This window comes from Gallinula chloropus (assembly GCF_964237585.1).
Source record: "Gallinula chloropus genome assembly, chromosome: 3".
Classification (NCBI taxonomy): domain Eukaryota; kingdom Metazoa; phylum Chordata; class Aves; order Gruiformes; family Rallidae; genus Gallinula; species Gallinula chloropus.
Window position 1 is genome coordinate 89,257,576 of NC_140087.1, and position 18,789 is coordinate 89,276,364.

At 38.3% G+C, this 18,789-nt stretch overlaps 1 protein-coding gene across 6 annotated transcripts in view; it reads right to left on the reverse strand.

Moving 5' to 3' along the window:
- MYO6 (myosin VI) overlaps window positions 1–16,712 on the reverse strand; it is a gene marked incomplete at its 5' end in the record, with an annotated part of 78,157 nt that extends 61,445 nt beyond the window's left edge. For 5 of the 6 annotated variants that reach the window (XM_084261630.1, XM_084261629.1, XM_084261628.1 and 2 more), the window contains 6 exons: window positions 379–434; window positions 2,668–2,773; window positions 3,754–3,883; window positions 5,970–6,043; window positions 10,374–10,443; window positions 16,581–16,697. In XM_084261630.1, coding sequence (XP_084117756.1) covers window positions 379–434; window positions 2,668–2,773; window positions 3,754–3,883; window positions 5,970–6,043; window positions 10,374–10,443; window positions 16,581–16,697 — 553 coding nt within the window. Of the gene's footprint in view, window positions 1–378; window positions 435–2,667; window positions 2,774–3,753; window positions 3,884–5,969; window positions 6,044–10,373; window positions 10,444–16,580 lie in introns of all 6 variants that reach the window. The other variant, XM_084261631.1, reaches the window with a different exon arrangement.
- Between the last annotated feature and the right edge of the window lie 2,077 nt (window positions 16,713–18,789).

Here is an 18,789-nt window from a genome sequence, read left to right on the forward strand (position 1 = left end):
GTGAGGAGGAGGAATTACTCTTTGCTGGTACTAACAGATGGTAATGAGAACATAATCTTGTCCTTGCAGATGTCATGCAGCTTAAAATCCAATCTAGGGTATGCAAGTGTGTGAATTTAAACTCAAACACACGCTGTAACATTTTCTATACCAACAACTGTACAACACTACACTAAATAAGTAATTTTAATTTGTCATTCACTTTATATGTTTTCAGAATTTAGGATCAAGTTAATTATAACCAGTAAATTATGCCCTAGGAAGTCCAATGGTATCTCCATTCTAGCTTGTATTCAGTTGTTGTTGATTGACGTCTCAAATTTGAAAAAAAATTTCCCACCATTAGTACCTTTAGTTCAATGAAAAAAAATTCAATACCTTCTACAATTCTATCATCAATATCTTGGCCAGTACCATAGGATTCTGTCAAATACCTGTAAAGCAAAATAAAAATATCAGAATCTTTCATGCGTCAGGTTACCTCATTTCAACAGAGTGCATGGCTGTGCACCACATTTACTAATAATTTACTAAACAAAGCATATTGAATTTAAGTTCCAAATGCCTGTATCTTTTAAAATAAATGCAGTTTGGCTTTTCTTTTTTGTTAAAACAAAAATATTCTTGCAGATGTCAGATTTTTTTTTCTGTAATACTTCAAGACACGTCAGAAATTTCTTTTAGACGTACATATGGAAATTACACTTTTATACAAGTATAATAAAACTACTACTGTACTAATTGTACTTATTAATAATCCTAGTAAATGCATAAGGTTTCATGGGTATGCCCTGAATTAAACACTGTTTCTTTGCACACAGCTTCTGAGCCCATAACTGTTAGTGTTAGTACTGTTGTACTAGCATGTATGGCAGCCTTTTAGTACATGAAGGGACCTACAAGAAATCTGGAGAGGAACTGTTGGCAAGGGCATTTAGCAGTTGCACGAGGGGCAATGGCTTTAAATTAAAAGAGGGTAGATTTAGACAGGATATAAGGAAGAAATTCTTAAGGGTGGTGACGCACTGGCACAGGTTGCCCAGAGAAGCTGTGGCTGCCCCTGGATCCCTGGCCGTGCTCAAGGCCTGGTTGTGTGGGGCTTTGGGCAACCTGGGCTAGTGAAGGGTTGGAACTAGGTGGACTTTGAGGTCCCTTCCAACCCCAACCATTCTGTGATTCTCTGAATACAAATCCTACATGGAGACAGTGAGATAGGAAACTGCAGATGCATAACTAAGGTAAGACTGAATTTAGCAACTGAAAAAAGAATTTGGAAATAAATCAAATGCATTTTTTTTTCTGCACACAGGGCATGCTTTCTGGAAATTCTAACGTAAGTCTGGGAAGAGTTAAAAAAAGTTCTTGAAAATGGGGCCTTCCAAAAAAAAATTAAAAAACACAACAAAACCAACTGTAGTAACAGCTAAGAGAGCTGTACCAGTTCCTTTTGCTTTCTCATCACAAAAAGGAGATGCCGTCCTGCTCTTAAATCCCGTAGTATTTTGGACATGGACTCTATGGGGGCAGGTTGTAGGGAGAAGCAACAACAACAACATTTTCACAATGTGTAATCAGAACTTCCTTTGCCGAGAACTGGAAGAATAAGAACCTTTGAGAGTATTTCTTAGGAGACATTCTCTCAGTGCTGCCACCTTTTTTTTACTCAGCATAAGGAACAAAGTTGACATGTCCCCTGTAAAAATCATTGTTGGCACCTTGCAGTAATTCTTACAGCTGTCTATTAAACATTGCACAGAGGCAAAGAGGAACGGTATAAAGGATGGACAGCCAGCCATGGGATGTAGAAGATATTACCGCTACTGTACATAAATATTAGAGAACACATGATGTCAGGGAAAAGGGAATTAAAGATTTATACAGAGAAACAAGGACAAGGGGGATGGGAGAGGCAGCTTATTCACACTGCCTGCACTGTGCTTCCCTGAATATTTAGGCAACCTATGATATAGGTGAATTTAATGGAGTTACAGTGTTCCAGAGTGATATAAAGCCATTAAGGAATAATGCAAATAAGGTCAAAAACATTTTAAAAATCGTGTAAGAGGAAGCAAGGCTCATATGTATCAGCAATATGGCTCCATGTAATTTATTACGCTTGATTTAGCGCTGATTATACATGAACATCAATAAATAACTAAGCCCCATTATTCAATCTTATTCAGTAAACTATGTTAGATTGTACTACAGAATCCCTGTGCTCATCTCAAATTCAAGAGTTAAAAACCCTAGATACTCAACCAAACTAAAAAAAAATAAGGAAAAACAGAGAAATGCACATTTATGGCAAAAAACAACAGTGTCTTGCAAGATATAGTTAAAATGCCTAGTTACTTTTTTTTATCTACCACAACACCAGATGTGCAATACCAAAATGACTGCATCGTGAACCATAATAACTACATGATGTCACTACAACTGTGTCAAGGTTTCTGTGAGTATGGAGCCATTTCTGTATATTACCATATCACCATTTAATTTTAACCCAGTTAATTTCTTGTATTAAAGTGCATGTGGAAGTATGTATGTAACACTACTGAAGTGTGTCTTAGACCTGGTCGTCACCTTACAATTTGCGCTCTCTTTAAGTCAATAAAATGCACCAGGCACTAGAGATTCACAGAATAACTGTGGTCCAAAAGCACTAACCTCAAAACAAATTTCGTGTTCTCTGTCTTGCCAGCTCCCGATTCTCCAGAGACTATGATAGACTGACTCATCTTGAGCACTTTCATGTCACGGAATGCTTTATCAGCTTAAAAAGAATACGTTAAACATGTCAAAAATTAATACTCAGGACAACTGCAAGCATAAAGTTAAGCTACAATACAAAAATTAAAATGTCACATTTTCCAGGAAAAGTCAATCTTTACAATTGAGTCCATTACAACTTATTAAAATCTGTTTTGTTGTAATTTATATAGCTGCTCTCCCTCCAATACTGACATGTAAGAGCTTACAGTCTTTGAAAACAAAGACCTACTCAACTATAACCAGGACAAACTAAACAAAAAAAAACCCCCACACCTAAAACTAAATGTCTTTAATTAAATGTATGTACAAAATAGTAAAAAGTCCTTTAAATGTGTTGTTTTAAAGAGAAACTTTAATTTGTACTTCATAATGTCTGAGAAAAGGAAACTTGGAAAAACGTGGGCAGTTTTCTTGTTATGCAGCACGGACTAAAACCCCAGGTACTTAAACGTTTGATTATGAAAAAAAAGGCAAGACAGTGAGAAGGCTTTTAACAAGTCAAATGTTGATTTGTAGTTTCCAGATTTTTTTTGCTTTTAAAAAGTGAATGAAATCAGGTTCATCCCATTAATATCATTTAAATGCTGTTTCTGCATATAACACAAGCATATAAAAAGAAACAGCGCATGCACTCTGGTAGTGTAATAAAAAGCAAAGGAAATCACTACAGGGAATGCCAGTGGCAATCACAATTATGTTATTCTTCACTTTCCAAATCTGAATTGCCTTTTTTTAATGGTTGTAAAATGTATTTAAACTGCTTAGATTTCAAACACAGGAGGAGCAGAATAATCATAACAGGGCTGCTAAATTGCAAGTTCTTCAAAATGTGTATCAAGGATGAGAAGCTTTGCAATTTTAGCAAGCAGTGGTTTTATTTTATAATACTTTAAAGTAAATTAATTTCTGTTACAGGTGGCAATTCATAAATTAGCATTTAGTGTTTGTTTTGCAAAAGACAAATATAAGCTTAATACATACCAATAGCAAACACATGTGGTGGCAAGGTTCCAAGTGATCGACCCTGGTACTTTTTAATAGTCTCTGAAGAATAAAACTTAGGTATATCAAAGTATGGATTCACTGCAATAAGGATATTGGCTACATAGGTCTGTGAAGAAAACAATTAACAGCAAACTGTTAGGTAGTATCCAACCAAATGGTTAACAGCATTTTTCTATTACAGTTGAAGACTATAGCCCAAGTGTAACAATTACATTTATAATTCACTTCAGCTAATGTAGACACAAGAAGGGATATATTTTCAGGGTTCCTCTAATTATATTCTCAGGACTGCTATGAAATTCTCTCAGAGGAATTTCCTAACCACTGAGCTGCGGAGCATGTCCTGAATTTGACCTCTCTCCCAATCTCCTTTGAAATTACCTCCTATTGTCAGAGTTATTGGATCAAGGATCGGACACTACAAGCTCGTCCTCAAAAGTGAATAAACTAAGCTCCTGGCTAGCATAACGTTCTCTCCTCTAGTGAGGAGGATAATTTTTCAATATCTAATGGGAGCAACTCAGCAGGAAGGACTGACAGGATCCTGCCTGGGAACCCGCTCAAGCCAAGCAATAAAAGCATTCAGCCGAGAGAAATTAGCTATGGCTGCTTCCACAGTGAGAAATACGGAATGCAAATGTTCTCTCACAGAGAAGGAATTTGAGAAGAATAAGTTTGTTAGTTTCTGAAAAAAAAAAAACAAAAACAAAAGACCCAACTTTCATAGCTTGGTTATAATATCCAGATCCCATGCAAGGAATAACAGATGTCTGAACACATTAAAAAAGCAGATTTGCAGGATAAGGTGTGAAGAAAATCAAATAAACTTTCAGCTTGAATAACTTATTTGGTTTGATGTTATTGAGCATGTCCCTAGACAACTGAAATGTGGACACTCTCATGATATGTTGGTAGAAGGCTGGATCACACACAATCTATGAGGATTCTTAGGTGTTTCTATTTTCAGCACTTATTTCACTGAAGGAAAATACACGCAGAGTTCAAGAGCTGCAAGTACTAAAATTAGTTTTCCCCTTAGTGACAAGACAAATACTGTTAGCTATCATAAAACCTCAAGCAAAAAAATTGTTAATTCAAACTGTATCTTAAAGTTACAAGGGAAAGGTAGTGAAAATATAAATCGAAACTTCCCCTCTCTCTCCTCAAAAATATGCCTGATCAGGACAGCATACTAGTAGTATTTGTTTAAAATGAAGCTAAATACTATCCTAACTCATAACCCATTGAGTTTTAGATTTTTACTTCCTTGAAGATTTTTGCGGGTTTGTGTTTGGGTTTTATTGGGATTTTTTATTTTTCAAGAGTGAAAATGTCCATTTCAATTTTTTATATTTTAAAGCTGGCTCTTGACCTTGAGCCATAAACAATTTGTAGATACATGAAATTAACTACAACAAAGGAGAACAACTATATATATGTATATACATTGTGTATAAATCTATATAAAAAAGGATTTAACTCAGATTCATTTCAGAACAGTACGTCAACACAAAAATTGATTATATGAGTATAGACAATACAGAGAACTGTTTTGTATTATTATTAACCAGTTTTCTATTAGGAAAAAAATAAGGAAGAAAGAAACCTCTTATCTATCTTCTATTTCACAACTGTCAGTGTCCGGGCAGATGGCAAGGACAAAATGTAATTTAGTCAGAATTCATTAAGTACAATTAGGCAATCTGATAGCAATATAAAAGATTAAGATGGACATCTGAGCTAGGAGGTGTCAAAGACAGCACCTGTTTGCTTCGTTCAAAAATAATGAAGAAAGAAAACTATCTTTGTTAACAGCTACTCTACTGGTAAAGTAAGTTATCTGAAGGAACAGACCTTTGTGATAGAACATTGTGCTATGGTTGCATGTGAAGAGTCAGGTAGAGAAAAATTTATTGCTCTGCCTGGTAAAAATTAGCTAACATCAATGTGATTCAGATCTCAAACAACATGTAAGTTAAAAAACAACAACAACAACAAAGAAACATCCCACACCAAAAAAAAAAAAAAAAAAACAACCCCACCAAAAAAACCCCACCTCCTAAACTTCCAACATTACTATTGCTGGTTAGCTTCTGTTAGAGGAAAAAAACATAACTGGAAATACTTGTTCTGTTGATTTTTTTGAAGGGGCATCTATCACTAGACTGGTTGTCATGATATATGATACTTACATAAATTCTGTCCTTACTGTACCGAACTTTGATATTGTGAAGGAGAGTGGCCTCATTTAAATACATAAGGGAACCTGCAAATAAAAAAAGACAAGCGTATACCATTCAGAGCTCAGGACTACCCTCAGATATTGCCAAAAACCAAAGCCTTAGGATTAAGGAGAATTTTACTTTCCCTCCCTTTGGTCACAGTTTAATCATATCAATCATTTATTTACACTATCTTGAGGAAGAACTGCTGACTCAATATACACTTTAAAAACTGTAAACCTGCTCTTTACTGTACAACTGGAGTTACAGAATTAAGTTCCCTTTCACCAGCCTCGGGCAAACACAGTTCATTCCCTCCATGGTGGCCCTTAAACTGCAGAAACCGGAACAAACCAAAATCCCTAACACTGACTTGTCTTACCCTTTCTCCTCTCCTTCCTCTTTCCTCCCTCCCCGCTCCAATCCCGGCCACATCATCCCCAGGCTAATGCCACCTAACTGATGTTTAGAATAACTGCTGACTCCTGGTGATTTTTAGATGTTTATATTTAATCAGGAAATACTGCCTAGAGGCAGCAGCAGGCATCATTGCAACACCAGGATCCAATGCAACCTTTCATGTTTCAATTCCTAATTTTGCTGCTATTAGGCCTTCTCAAAGAAACTGCTAGGGAAAAAAAACCCCACAAACGACATTAACACAACAAAACCCAGCTTCATTTTTATCATTAATATAAAATAACTGAACCAACTCTGCAAAAAAGTTAGGACGCAGCTGCTCAAGGCACTGATCAGGCACCCACAGAAAGCTTCAGACTGAACATACAGGTTCACATTCTGGCAAAGCTGGTCCTTGTTTTCAGCTGTAGTTAGCAGCCTTAATTACAGAGGTCATTACCAGTTCCCATTGTAACAATATTAAAAACATTATCCCTAAATCAACTGGGAGCACTACTCATTACACAGCCTCTGTTTTCAAATATGCTCAATCCTCTTTTTCTCGCCACTTAAAATTCAAGTGCACACCACTATTTTGCCTAGTTACAACTGTCTGACTATCATACTGGTAAACCTTACAGTATTAGCACCACTTAAGTTTTATATATCTAACTACTGTTGATGGAGTAAGCTAATAGTAACTGCTACCCTGCACCTCTCATCCATAATAACTGACAAAGTTGTTTCTCAAGTTGGACTGATGCCCCTTCTTGAGGACTCCAACAGAGAAAAAGTTACCCCAACTTATTTACACAAATGTGCAAGAAGGGCTACCAGTTCTTATGACCCAAAGTCAACATGCCCTGCCACCTCGTCCTGCAAGGATGCCTGAAGCTCAGTAAGCACCTCTTAAATCCTCCTTCAACACTCCTCCTGCTGAACCAAAAGATATTGGCAAAGGGTAATGGGAGCTTCTGAACAGAATCTGTGATTTTATTTTCAATCTTCTTCCCTTCCCCCCACAGTGGCACGAGCAATGGCTGTAGCCCTGCCTCCCATCACCCAGGGGCCTGAAGCAAAGGCAGGTTCAGCAGTGGTGTGCAGCCTCCCTCTGGCTTGCACAGCTTCACTGAGTAACAACAGCCCTTCCTTCCCTTACCTGGCTAAATATAATTTCATTCATGCTTCTCGAAGGACCTTCCAACTTGTGAGTTCCTTAGAAAAAACCACCCTCCTCTGCAAAGTATCTCCTAACATCTCCTTCTCTTGTGCGTGCCTTGGAGGGGCAGGGTGTTAACTTCTGAAATCTGCTATTTTTTAAGTCTTTTGGCTTCTCTGTATTGAGTTGAGAAATTGCTATATGATAATTATCTACATACACTTAAAGAAATTATTCCCTCCCTTGACTGTATCTTCAGAAGAACGTCTCAGGAAATAGTCATCAGTTAAGCACCCTAATAAAAACTTGGCAATCATCTAAACAACAAAGGACCCCAGATTTCCACGCAACCCCAATACTCGCTTCGCAAAAGGATTCCAGCCCTTGTTAAAGAAGTTATACCTGCACATTCAGTGCATAATGGGAGCTTGCTCCCCGAGGGAATATTGCTGCCTTCACTTAAGACAGCAAACTAAGCCTTATGTCAGCAACTTTAAAATGTACCTTCTTTAAAATAAATCTTTCAGAAGAGGCATCCATATCCTGAGGCAAAGGAAGTCACCAGATAGCGTCCTGAATATTCACACAGCTCATGTCTAAATATAACCAGTCTATGTATGTGCATTCAATAGACCATACATTTACTTATACACACCCAAAGTTCACAGAAGCGAAGTTGGGCACTAAAAGCTAGGAAGTATCGATGTCAAATTTACTCACACTGGCTCTCCTGTGCATGCAACAAAGCCAGGTTTGTATGGAAAATAATTTTATCAAGTAATTGCAAGCCTCTGCATCTGGAAAGCTTCTTTTGGCTTGGGGTTTTTTTAAGATTCTTATCTGATTCCCTGATTCCCTTCCCTCTCTCCCCCCCCCCCCCCCATCTTGGTTTATTTTATCATTTCACCCCAGAAATAAACTTTAAAATTCCACAGATGGCATCAACCTACAAAAAACTGAGTGGGATCAGGAGAAAGTGTGTGAATGAAAAAAAAAAATTTAAAAAACAACCAAAAAAATCCCCACCCCTTTCTCTCTGTATTTTGAGTATGCATTATTTATTGAAAATTCCCATTTAAGGAAGGGCTAGATTCTCTAGACAGTGTCTCTTGCTGCTAATGCACCCGGAATATGAAAGGTGAAGGGTGCGAAAGAGCAGAACTTCAGCAAACTACCTCTAGAAGGGAGTCAATCACTAAAGCATAGGCTAGCATGGTAGGTGTGTTATTAACTAGTTTTTTGGGATTTTTCAGAACAGTATTTTAAGGAGAAACTGAGAACAAAGTTGCTTCTTAAGGATCAATGTGCTCAGTGCAAATGCTGACAGAGAAGGAAAATTAATTTGGGTTTCACACACCCTGCAGATAAACCTCAACTAGTGCATAAGAAGTGAGAATACTTTAGAAAAGTCTCAAAAAAAAAGTTTGATAAAGAAAGAATTACTGGACAAAGCATTTATAAGTCTTAGATTTTAAGCCAAAGGGGACATTTTCTCTGATAGGAAGACTGGTTTAACTTAACTGAAAAGTATTTTGCTGGAATCTCAATTTCCATAATCTCATTCTAGACTTCAATTCCCTCACACCAGCACGCTGAGGTGCCAGGACATCACAGTAAAATCACTGTGACAGATGCACAGATTAAATGTATTTCCCTAACAGTCATCATTTGCAGGAATACAGATGCCAGCTTTGAAAAAGTTTCAACCCATGTAATGTTTGCAAAAACAATAAGCAATTTGAAATGAGGCTACCAGTTTGGCTCTACCTGCAGCCACTCTGTACACTGTAAATCAGATCACAAGCCTCATCATCTCTTTCCTTATGGAGCAGCTGTAACAGCTGTATTTCCTGTCACGGGATATAACTGCAAATCCCTGTTCTAAAACAGGAATTGTGTTTAAAACACCTAAAAACTTTCAAAGTCCTAGCCTCTATTTTAAACGAAGAACAACAGAAGATACTTTTGCCCACCACCTACAAAGTGTTTTCACCAAACAGCAAACACCACAGGAGATATTTGAAAGAACTGCCTTCATAGGGTGTTCAAGCCAGGAGAGCCTCTATGATCTGCTCACGCAGAGCAACAGCAGCAAAACAGAGTTTTCTGCTAGCTGACCCTAGCAGTTATTCACCTTTCTTGGTTCTCTCTTCCCTCTTCCCAGATTTGAATACTGTATGTGTTTTCACACATCCAACAATAAAGCATTTTAAAAAGTAAAAGTACTACAGATCAACACTGAAGTTTATTATGCCAGTTCACCTCTAAACTCTTCCTCCAGCCTCACTCCTGTACCCGATTCACTATAACCAGTCTCCTTTTCCAGCGGCCCCGGTCAGCCCAGGTTCCTGTCTCCAGTTTTGGGAAGGTTATCTTCAAATTTATTTTCTATTACCCATACTTCCACAAGAATGCTATCTGAGAGGCAGGTCACATGCAGGAAAATGCTGTGCAGTACAGCTGCTGATAAAGCAGCAATTCTTTCGCTGCACTATAAAAGAAATAGTTAACCCCCACAATGCTGAATGCCATTGATCCCGATATACATATATGAAGTCAGGCAACAGTTGTATGTGGAAATAATGTAACTATGAGTTCCTCTAAAATGTTCAATCAAAAAATTGAAAAATACAATAAATATTGTTAAAGACAGGCTTACTTTGAGAAGTTTAAAGGACTAGTAGATGTCATACATAAATTCAAGCAAAGTAAAACAAAGGCTACAAGGAAGAAACAGGAAGCTTGTAAGGAAACAATATTCTTTTCTATACATTTTTTTTTTAAATGCACGGTTTATTCTTAAATTCATAACTTACAATTATCTTCTACATCCTTTTTGCTGTCCTCTTCCGCAGGAAACACTTGATTGATAGCAGCCTGGAAAGTCTGTTAGGTGAAAAGTTATTACTATTGTCAGAATTTCATAAAACTCGAAACACAGTTCATAGGTGTCTGATAGGATAATACGAGTGAGCACACTGTAATTGTGTGTGGTTAACAACGTGGTGGCCAGCGCTATACTTCAGCAATGGAAATTTCTCTGAGTTGCTCGATGCAGATAGGAGCTGGTGCATTTACATTACTGCACTACATTATAAAAATGCAGGCACTGTAATACATATTTTTATTGCAATAGTATCTGATGCTTACTTCCAAAACTGCATGCAATTTTCTAAATAAATATATGTGTGATATAAAAAATAATAATTTTTAAAAGTACTGCAAGGAAACAGTGCTGTAAAGGACACACAACCTCCTCAGTTTTGAGAAGACACACAAAGCATAAAAAACAAATTATTATCTTAAAGGATTGTGCTGTCATTATCATATGCTGTTTTGAAACATTCCTACATGAAATATAAATGATCAGTACACAACATCCTCTGTATCACCAAATACCGTAGCTTTGGTTGTTGCCTGCTGAGGATTTTATCTTCAATAAATCAATACTGAATTAAAATAAGACCTTCCTTCACCCCTTGTGTTCCTGTTACACAAAACAGCCATTTATCAAGTGTTCACATCCAACTGGAAAAAATCATAACAAAAGCAACTTTGTTTCTTCTTTATTCTCCAGAAATCATAATTTATATTGTTGTAAAAAGGAAGGAAAAACATCCCAGCACGCCCGCACCACAGCATCTGCACAAAAAAACACCTGTTGTAAGAGGCAGGGCTTTAATTATACTTTTTTGTTTTTTGCATTTAACAGCTTGTTTGAGCTACCTATGAATGAACAAAACCCCTGTTGTACCAATTAAACACGACAGCCGCCATGGTGCTGCAGGCACGGTCTCCTTTTCCCCATGGAAATGGAGACAAGAAGTCTAGTCTGGTATTTGAAAAGGCAACCAACTGGATTTAAAGAATGACCTTAATAAACAAACATGTTTGCTTGTTTAACAAGCCAACTGTCCACAAGACAGTCCCATGAGAAACATCTCACACAGAAATTTAGGGGAAAGACAGCAACTCGCTTCATCTTTGTTGCAGTAAAAGAGACACAGTATGTGAGCTCTTGTAGCTTAGACCATCACCACCAGCCACAAATTCCAACTCCTTTTGAAGTGGGAAGGGTTCTCACAGAACTATGTGTCGGAAAACAGTAAGCCTATGGTATCCCTTCCCTACAAAGTTATCATGAAGTATTCACTCTGTAGCCATAAGAAATTCTATTTTGTCATGCCCTTATCAGGATCTAATGCAGAAAAATATGCACAAGGAGGATTCCTAAGGGAAATGGAACTGCTCAATGATCCTGGAATGTCTGAACCTCCATCAGACCAACTTCCTCCAAAATATCCTTTATCAGAGCATGGTGGAGCCACGGAGGACCTGAACATCTCTACTTACCGCTGAAAGCTGCCAGCTACTATACAGCGCTAATGCAGGCAGAGATTCTCCCCCCACCTCTTCCTCCCTATTGCAGTTAGAACATTTTACCATAATCATTTTCTCTGCAAGTTTGTCAACAATAAAGGTGTATCTCACTGAGTAAAGATATATTTGAACACATCAGTTTCTCACACAATCAGTTCCTTGTGCATGGAAAAATTGAAAAGTTTAATAAAGTATGACTGGCTTCATGGAAACCTAACTTCTTGTTCTTACCTACCAATGTGTAACCCAAGTTTAACCACTAACAAAGACAGAATTTCTTTTTTTTTTTCTTCCCACAGAAGAGAATGAACACAATACGCTAAGACTCTTCACAAACTTCTGATAGTTCAACGTTTCATGGATTTAAAGTCAGCCATACCAGATGTATCCCAGAAGAGGAAGACCTTATTTCAATGTCCTCAACCACTCAGTCTTCTGATCCAAGATAATTTTCAATTAAAAAAAGAGAGAATTTGCACTGCATTATGAACCTTTTCGCTTTTTCACTCAAAGTGAATTTTTAATTTCTCGAATATTTCAGAACAAATAAGCAGTATCAAGAAGCCTTTACCTGAAATCTTATGCTTTTCTGTTACTATTTAGACCAGAACATGAAGCCTAGTTTCAATTACATGAACAAAGAATTTCACTCCCATATGTCCCAGCTGGGGTACTGTTTTATGCAAGGTGATTACTTCTTATGCAGCTAAGTAGATAAGAGCTAGCTAGATGCACGAACTCTGAGTACTGCCAATTACTATTTAAATCTAATACAGTAAACAGGAAAATGTGCGAGGCATCCCAGTTCTATCAATAAAAATTATACAAAGAGGTTTTTTTTTTTTTTCCTTTCTCAAAAAGGAGAAAAATACTTCAGGCATTTGGTGGAAGATTTTCATATTAAAGCATAGCTTGGGAAATACTTCTTCTGGAGAGGTTATTAATCTTATGAGATACTAAAGTGGTCTCAGGAGGTAAAACAGAGTGTTTTGGGGGTTTTGTAAGGTTTTCCACCCCACTCCTCTCCCCTTCCTCTGTAACGAAGCAGCCCCTGAACTCCAATGGCAATCTTAACTATTCTCCCGGAAACTAGGTGAGTGAAAAAAGATATCTTTCCATTTAAGCAGGATCTTCTTTCTACCATGTCATCCAATACGTGTAACTGTGCCTCCCTTTATGCCTTCCAGATACAGACAGGAGACTTCCCTACCTCTCAGCTGCACTGCACAAACCAACCTAAAGTGGTACAAACAGTGCATACGACAGACAAGAACACATCTCATTTATGCAAGCAAGCTGTGCTCACTGCTAAAAAAAATAAACCCTTAGCTTAAAACACTGAACTTTGGACGTTCTGATCCTTACTTTCCAAGTGCATTTACTCATTTATCCTTAGCGCACAAAAATACCTTTCTGGTTATTCACAGCATACCAAAGCAGGTGCCCCATAAAGCCCTCCTTGACCCTTCAGAACTGGCGCAGAGCCATAAGGTCCCTCCCAGTTGAGCTCAGAAGGGGTGTCAGCCAGTGCCTGCAGCACCACACCTCTTCAAAACGACTGCTAGAAACTCACTACTGCTGACCCTCTGGGAAATGCCTGCCTCCCGCTCCTCCTTGCCACAAGGGTCCTGGGTTAGCATCTCAGGGTGCAAGTCCCTCTGAGGCATCTCTTCCTAATTTCTTTACTTCCACTTGCCACCCCCAGGAAAAAAGTAAACTCTGTTTGGTAATCTCACCATCATCTGCCCTCTCCCCTTAACAGCATCAATCAATACAACAAAATAAGGTATATGTCACAGGATCTGAGGTAAGGATTCCTAGCAATTTCAGAGAAGTACACTCCAAGTAGAAGTGTAAATGTAGTAGTAGTTGAGTTTAACAACTGACTGCCTTTCTACCTGCTCCCCTACTTGAACATCAACATGTGACTGCTTTTGGGACATGGGCCAGGGCTCCCAGTCCCAGCTCCCTAGTCTGGTTTGGAGCCCATCCTCACAGAAGCACTCCAGTCCTAGGTGGGACCATTAGAAAAACCACAGTCCAGTTTCTCTGTTGTCTTTCCAGTCACGGTGTTTATCAGCCTTTGCAAGCTGATGATCTAGTTTTTGGGAAGTAGCTCCCATCATGTAACACATGCATCCTCTGTGCCAGTAACACACTCTTGCAGCATGGGTTACTCTTCCTTGCAAGTGCAGGCTGGGTGACTCAGATCCCCACCTCCCTTTAGACATCCAGACTCTGTACAGAAACATAAATGTCACTGGTAACTGTGTACAGACTCCGGTACCCACAACCTCTGCTGCTGGCTTGTATGCAAATCAGCATGTCGGCCAGCTACCTTCAGCCAGCCTGGACTGGGTAACTTGGTTTCGTAATACAATGCAATCTATGGTCACAGTGTCCTCCTGCCACCGCTTGCTGCCTTCATGAAAACTTTCCACTTCTTCATTTTTAAGGTGGATCCATTCTCTGACCTCGTTTGCCGCGTCACGCACAGCTCGGCAGGCAGAGCTGCGAGGGTGCCACTCTGCAACGCCACAGCGAGCTATGGGTGGGGATGGCAGCCATGATTTTAAGACATCAAGAAACTGCTGCCTTACAGCATTTACTGCAGTTATTAACAAAATATTTTAATTAACCATTAAGTGGCATAAAAGGCAGTAATCAAACATATGCATACACATTTCCTTTTCAGCCTGTGATCTCTGATAAGCTACCAGCATCTACAGAGAATACATATGACATGTTAATGACCCAGATTAAAAAATAATAATAAGTTACACTGCCCAGATATGTTTACAAGATCAGGTTACTCTTCTCCTCCCTGTAATTATAATGGGCAGCTCCAAAGCTGCTGGATCACTCCTTCTTACTGAAGCGCACTTTTGGACTATCATTTTAAGTAAACAGAGCTGATAATAATGGGGATTGATGCTGACTACTTCAAATTAATGGTCTAAATACACAAGAACAGAGTCTTCTTAAAAAGGCAAGTAGCAATGAAAAACATTTCACTATAAAAAGAAATCATTGGCACCTCAGAAAGACTAAGAAGGTCATCAAGAAAATGTTTTACTCCACCTTTATTAATACAAGGAAGTATGATAATTAGAAATATAGGACCATAATCTCTACGGTATTTAAACTGGGAAGTGCTCCCTTAGATAAGTGAACATTCGGCCCTTAATTCTACTGCTTAATTCAAGAAAACAGCCAACAGCAGAATAACAATCTTTCTAGATAAAAGAGATTGTTTGTTGTGAACCGTGAAGCAAACGCTTGTATTTTTGGATCATTTTTTGTTTTGGTTTGGGTTCTTTGGGGCATTTTTTTGTGGGATTTGGTGTTTTTTCCAAACTATATGCACTCCCTAAAAAGAGTCTATGCTAGAAACAAATAGCAACTCAGCAATCTCCTTATTTCCTGATTCTGTTTCGATGTCCAAACTTTTGCTCTTTATTACATCAGAACCATTTGGGGATATAAACAGAAATAGTGGTAGGGGTTAAAATTAATTAAGTCAGTTACAGGCTACTTAGCCATTGCTTTGGAATATTTAATAAGCTTGTCTGAATAATTTTGCTTTTCCCCAAACTGAAGCATGCATACGACTACTACTAACCTACAGACGTTCTCTCACACACACAAGAAGTCACGTTATACTTGCTTTATGTTTTTAAAGAAAGTAAAATCAACTTCCTCTCCAAGATGTAGGAAAAAGAAATACTACAAACATTCCCCCAAAAGGAAGGACTGCTGAATAACCTTTTGACCTGTGACAAGGCACGAGATCTCTGCTGGTGGTGATGTGAAAAAAGAAGTTACAAAACACATTTTGCCTTTTCCATACCTCAAGACACCAAAAGGGCAGAATTGTTAAGAAGGGCATATATCACACATTCACAAAGGCCAAAAGCACAACTTTTAAAACAGTATCTGGTCTTATTCCATCTAGTAAAAACCAGGGTGCTGACCATGTGAATTAGGATAATTGCTAGCTACAAGATGCCTCCTATAAAAACTGACATTTAATTATGACATACTGAACCTGAAGGATGTCATGGTAAATGAAGCAGTTTGAACACATCAATTAAGATGAAGTAGGATTTCATTTTCAAAGTTACATCTATTTTGCCTTTAGCTTATTTTCATAGGCTCTTTGCTTCACATCATGTAACTTCTTTAGATACTTGAGGTAAAAGGACTCATCTCTCAATACTCAGTCTAACAGGAAGGTGTCTAATCTAAGCCAAAGCCTAGGATACCCCCACAGGGCACTCTCTATGCATGTAAGGGAAAAGAGAAACTAATCTCAACATTCAACTCCTTGCCAACCTCTAATTTAGAAAAATAAATATACAGTGCTGAATGAAATGGCTACAGAGATTCAATCCTCCCTCAAGAGCACATCTGCAATGCACATGCAGATAACCGACAGAAGCAGGCATTTCATTTCAGTGGGGTGTTTCATTCGCAATGCAAGCTAAACAAAAATCCTTAGCCAATCTTAGAGCAGAAAACTGATTTTCCATGCCTCCAGGCTGAGTGCAACTGTAGACATTGGCAAAGATCTGACCTACAGGTAATTTTTTCTTTGTAAGGTTTTTCTCAATTCCTTTGTTTATTTTTTTTGAGACCCTTACCTTGCCTTTCTGATTCAAAGGTTCAATAGTTAAGTTGTCAGTGCCAATGTCCACAATCATCCCCATCTGAAATCCATCAGTTGGGTGTGGAGCCCAAACGGGCTTCCCGTCCTCCATTGTGGGATCTATCCAGTATTTCCTGTAAGAAAAAAAAAAAAAGGACAGATAAAATAAAAAAACAACCAAACAAAAAAATTGTGTATACAAATTTAATTAGCTATCAGGATTTACTATACAGAATTTAGTTTACCATGTTTATTCCTACTAGTCAGTGTGGAAGAACCAGCCTTTCAGGACAACATTCTCCAGTTTTTGTCTAGCCTGCACCACTTTGCTTACAGGGGACAACCTCAGACTTCAGTATGGAAAAAACTCAAGAGCAGATCAATATGGGGCGGAGGTGTCTACAGACTGGTCCCTGCAGCTCTTTCCACAATTTCCCTATCTCACAACCAGACTGACAAGACAGATTCACAACTAAGACTATACTAGGAGTGCATATATGCACATACATGTATACACACCTATAGACATGTATATATACACATGCACTCTGTGGGTCATATGACTAATGGATACTTGTCTGTACCTGATTTAGTGTGCCAACACTTCAGTATCTCTAATGGACACGTGTTAAGGCTTGTGAGCAGAAATCCAGTGTCTCTTTTCACGTGGCTGAGCATGAGGCTTTTAAGGAACCCACGAATATATTCGGCCACAATCGATTTAGCATACTGCAATAAGCCTCTGAGAGACTGATTCTGATTCTGTAACATTACAACTCTGCTTCTTATGGAACAGAACCTTAATTTCTATAAAAATACAATAGAAAAAGCATTTCAGAGGAATCTATGATGTACAAGAGAAATAGATGCAAAGGTCAAAACATACAAAACTTAGGCTCCTCAAATTATGCAGCTAAATAAGCTCCCAATTAAAAGGAGTATTTGATTGCATGCAATACTCATTGAGCTAACCAGGAAAGTTGCCAGGACTGGCACACTCTGAATGGCAAATGGTGCCATTTTAAATATGCTGAATTAGTCTTTTTTCTTTTAAATCTACTTTATAGTCCTTACTCTAATTAGAACGGAGTCCACACAGCTCGAGAGGCTCACTTCCCCTGGCCATTTCTTACTCCCTCCTAAACTCACTCACATACTAAACTGACATGGTTTGGTAATTCCAAAATTTGTAAAAAGTATCTCCTATCACCCAGGTGTAACTCATCCCTCTCAGCATGCACACAATGAGCCTGCCAAGCAGCAAAGAAAACACTGGCAGCAAACTTCAAGAGCGTGTAAGCTAGGAGACATGTCCCACATTTTTTCCTTTCCCATATCTGAAGGAAAAAGGCCCCTCAAAACTTCTCACAACCAACGAAGGCTGCAACCCCCTTTTCCATAAGCAGCGGAAAGGAAAGGAGCGTCATCATCCCACTGGCAAGTTGTACAACCATGAGCAGAAAAGAGCCTCTTGTTCCACAGAGACTGTGTCAGGACATGCTGTACACAACCTACTTTTTGATGCCTCTGATTCTTTAGGAAGGTTTGAAGAGAAGGAAAAGCCTTGCTGTGACCACTTGGAGAATGCTGTTGGTCTTGACATCTTACTTGTCAAGGAATGAGACAATTTGGTGATTAACATGAAATGACAGAAGATAAAAGTAATTCTAAAGCAGATTCAGAATGCAAAGTGGTTTCTAAAGGAAGTAATGTTATGAAGAGATGGAAAAAGATAGCTATATAGTTCTTAATTTAGTGTTGGTATCTGTCTTTGTGTTTAAGTTTACACAATTAATCAGATTTCTTTCCCCCTGAATGCAGTTCATGATGTAGGAAGCTACTGAAGTTTTTAACAGATGTTTCAAGTGTGTTCTACTCACACAACTCATGTTTTTTAAAAATTTAGTACAGGAATACATCCAGTTTACTTTTCCCTCACAAACTCAGGGTACTGACTTCTCTTAACTACATATAGAACATTCATGTTTAAAAACCTTGAGTGAAACATTCACTTCTATTTACTTCAAACCTTTTGCTACCTGCCATGAACTCTACAAAACATCATCATCTTCATCCCATGTTGCCAGCATTGTACAATAAATCCTGTAAAACAACATCTGTATTCACTCGCAATTGGCTGTTGGCCATTTTTTCTTTAGGTTACTGCAAATCAGATCTAGTATACACCAGTTTTATGGATTTAT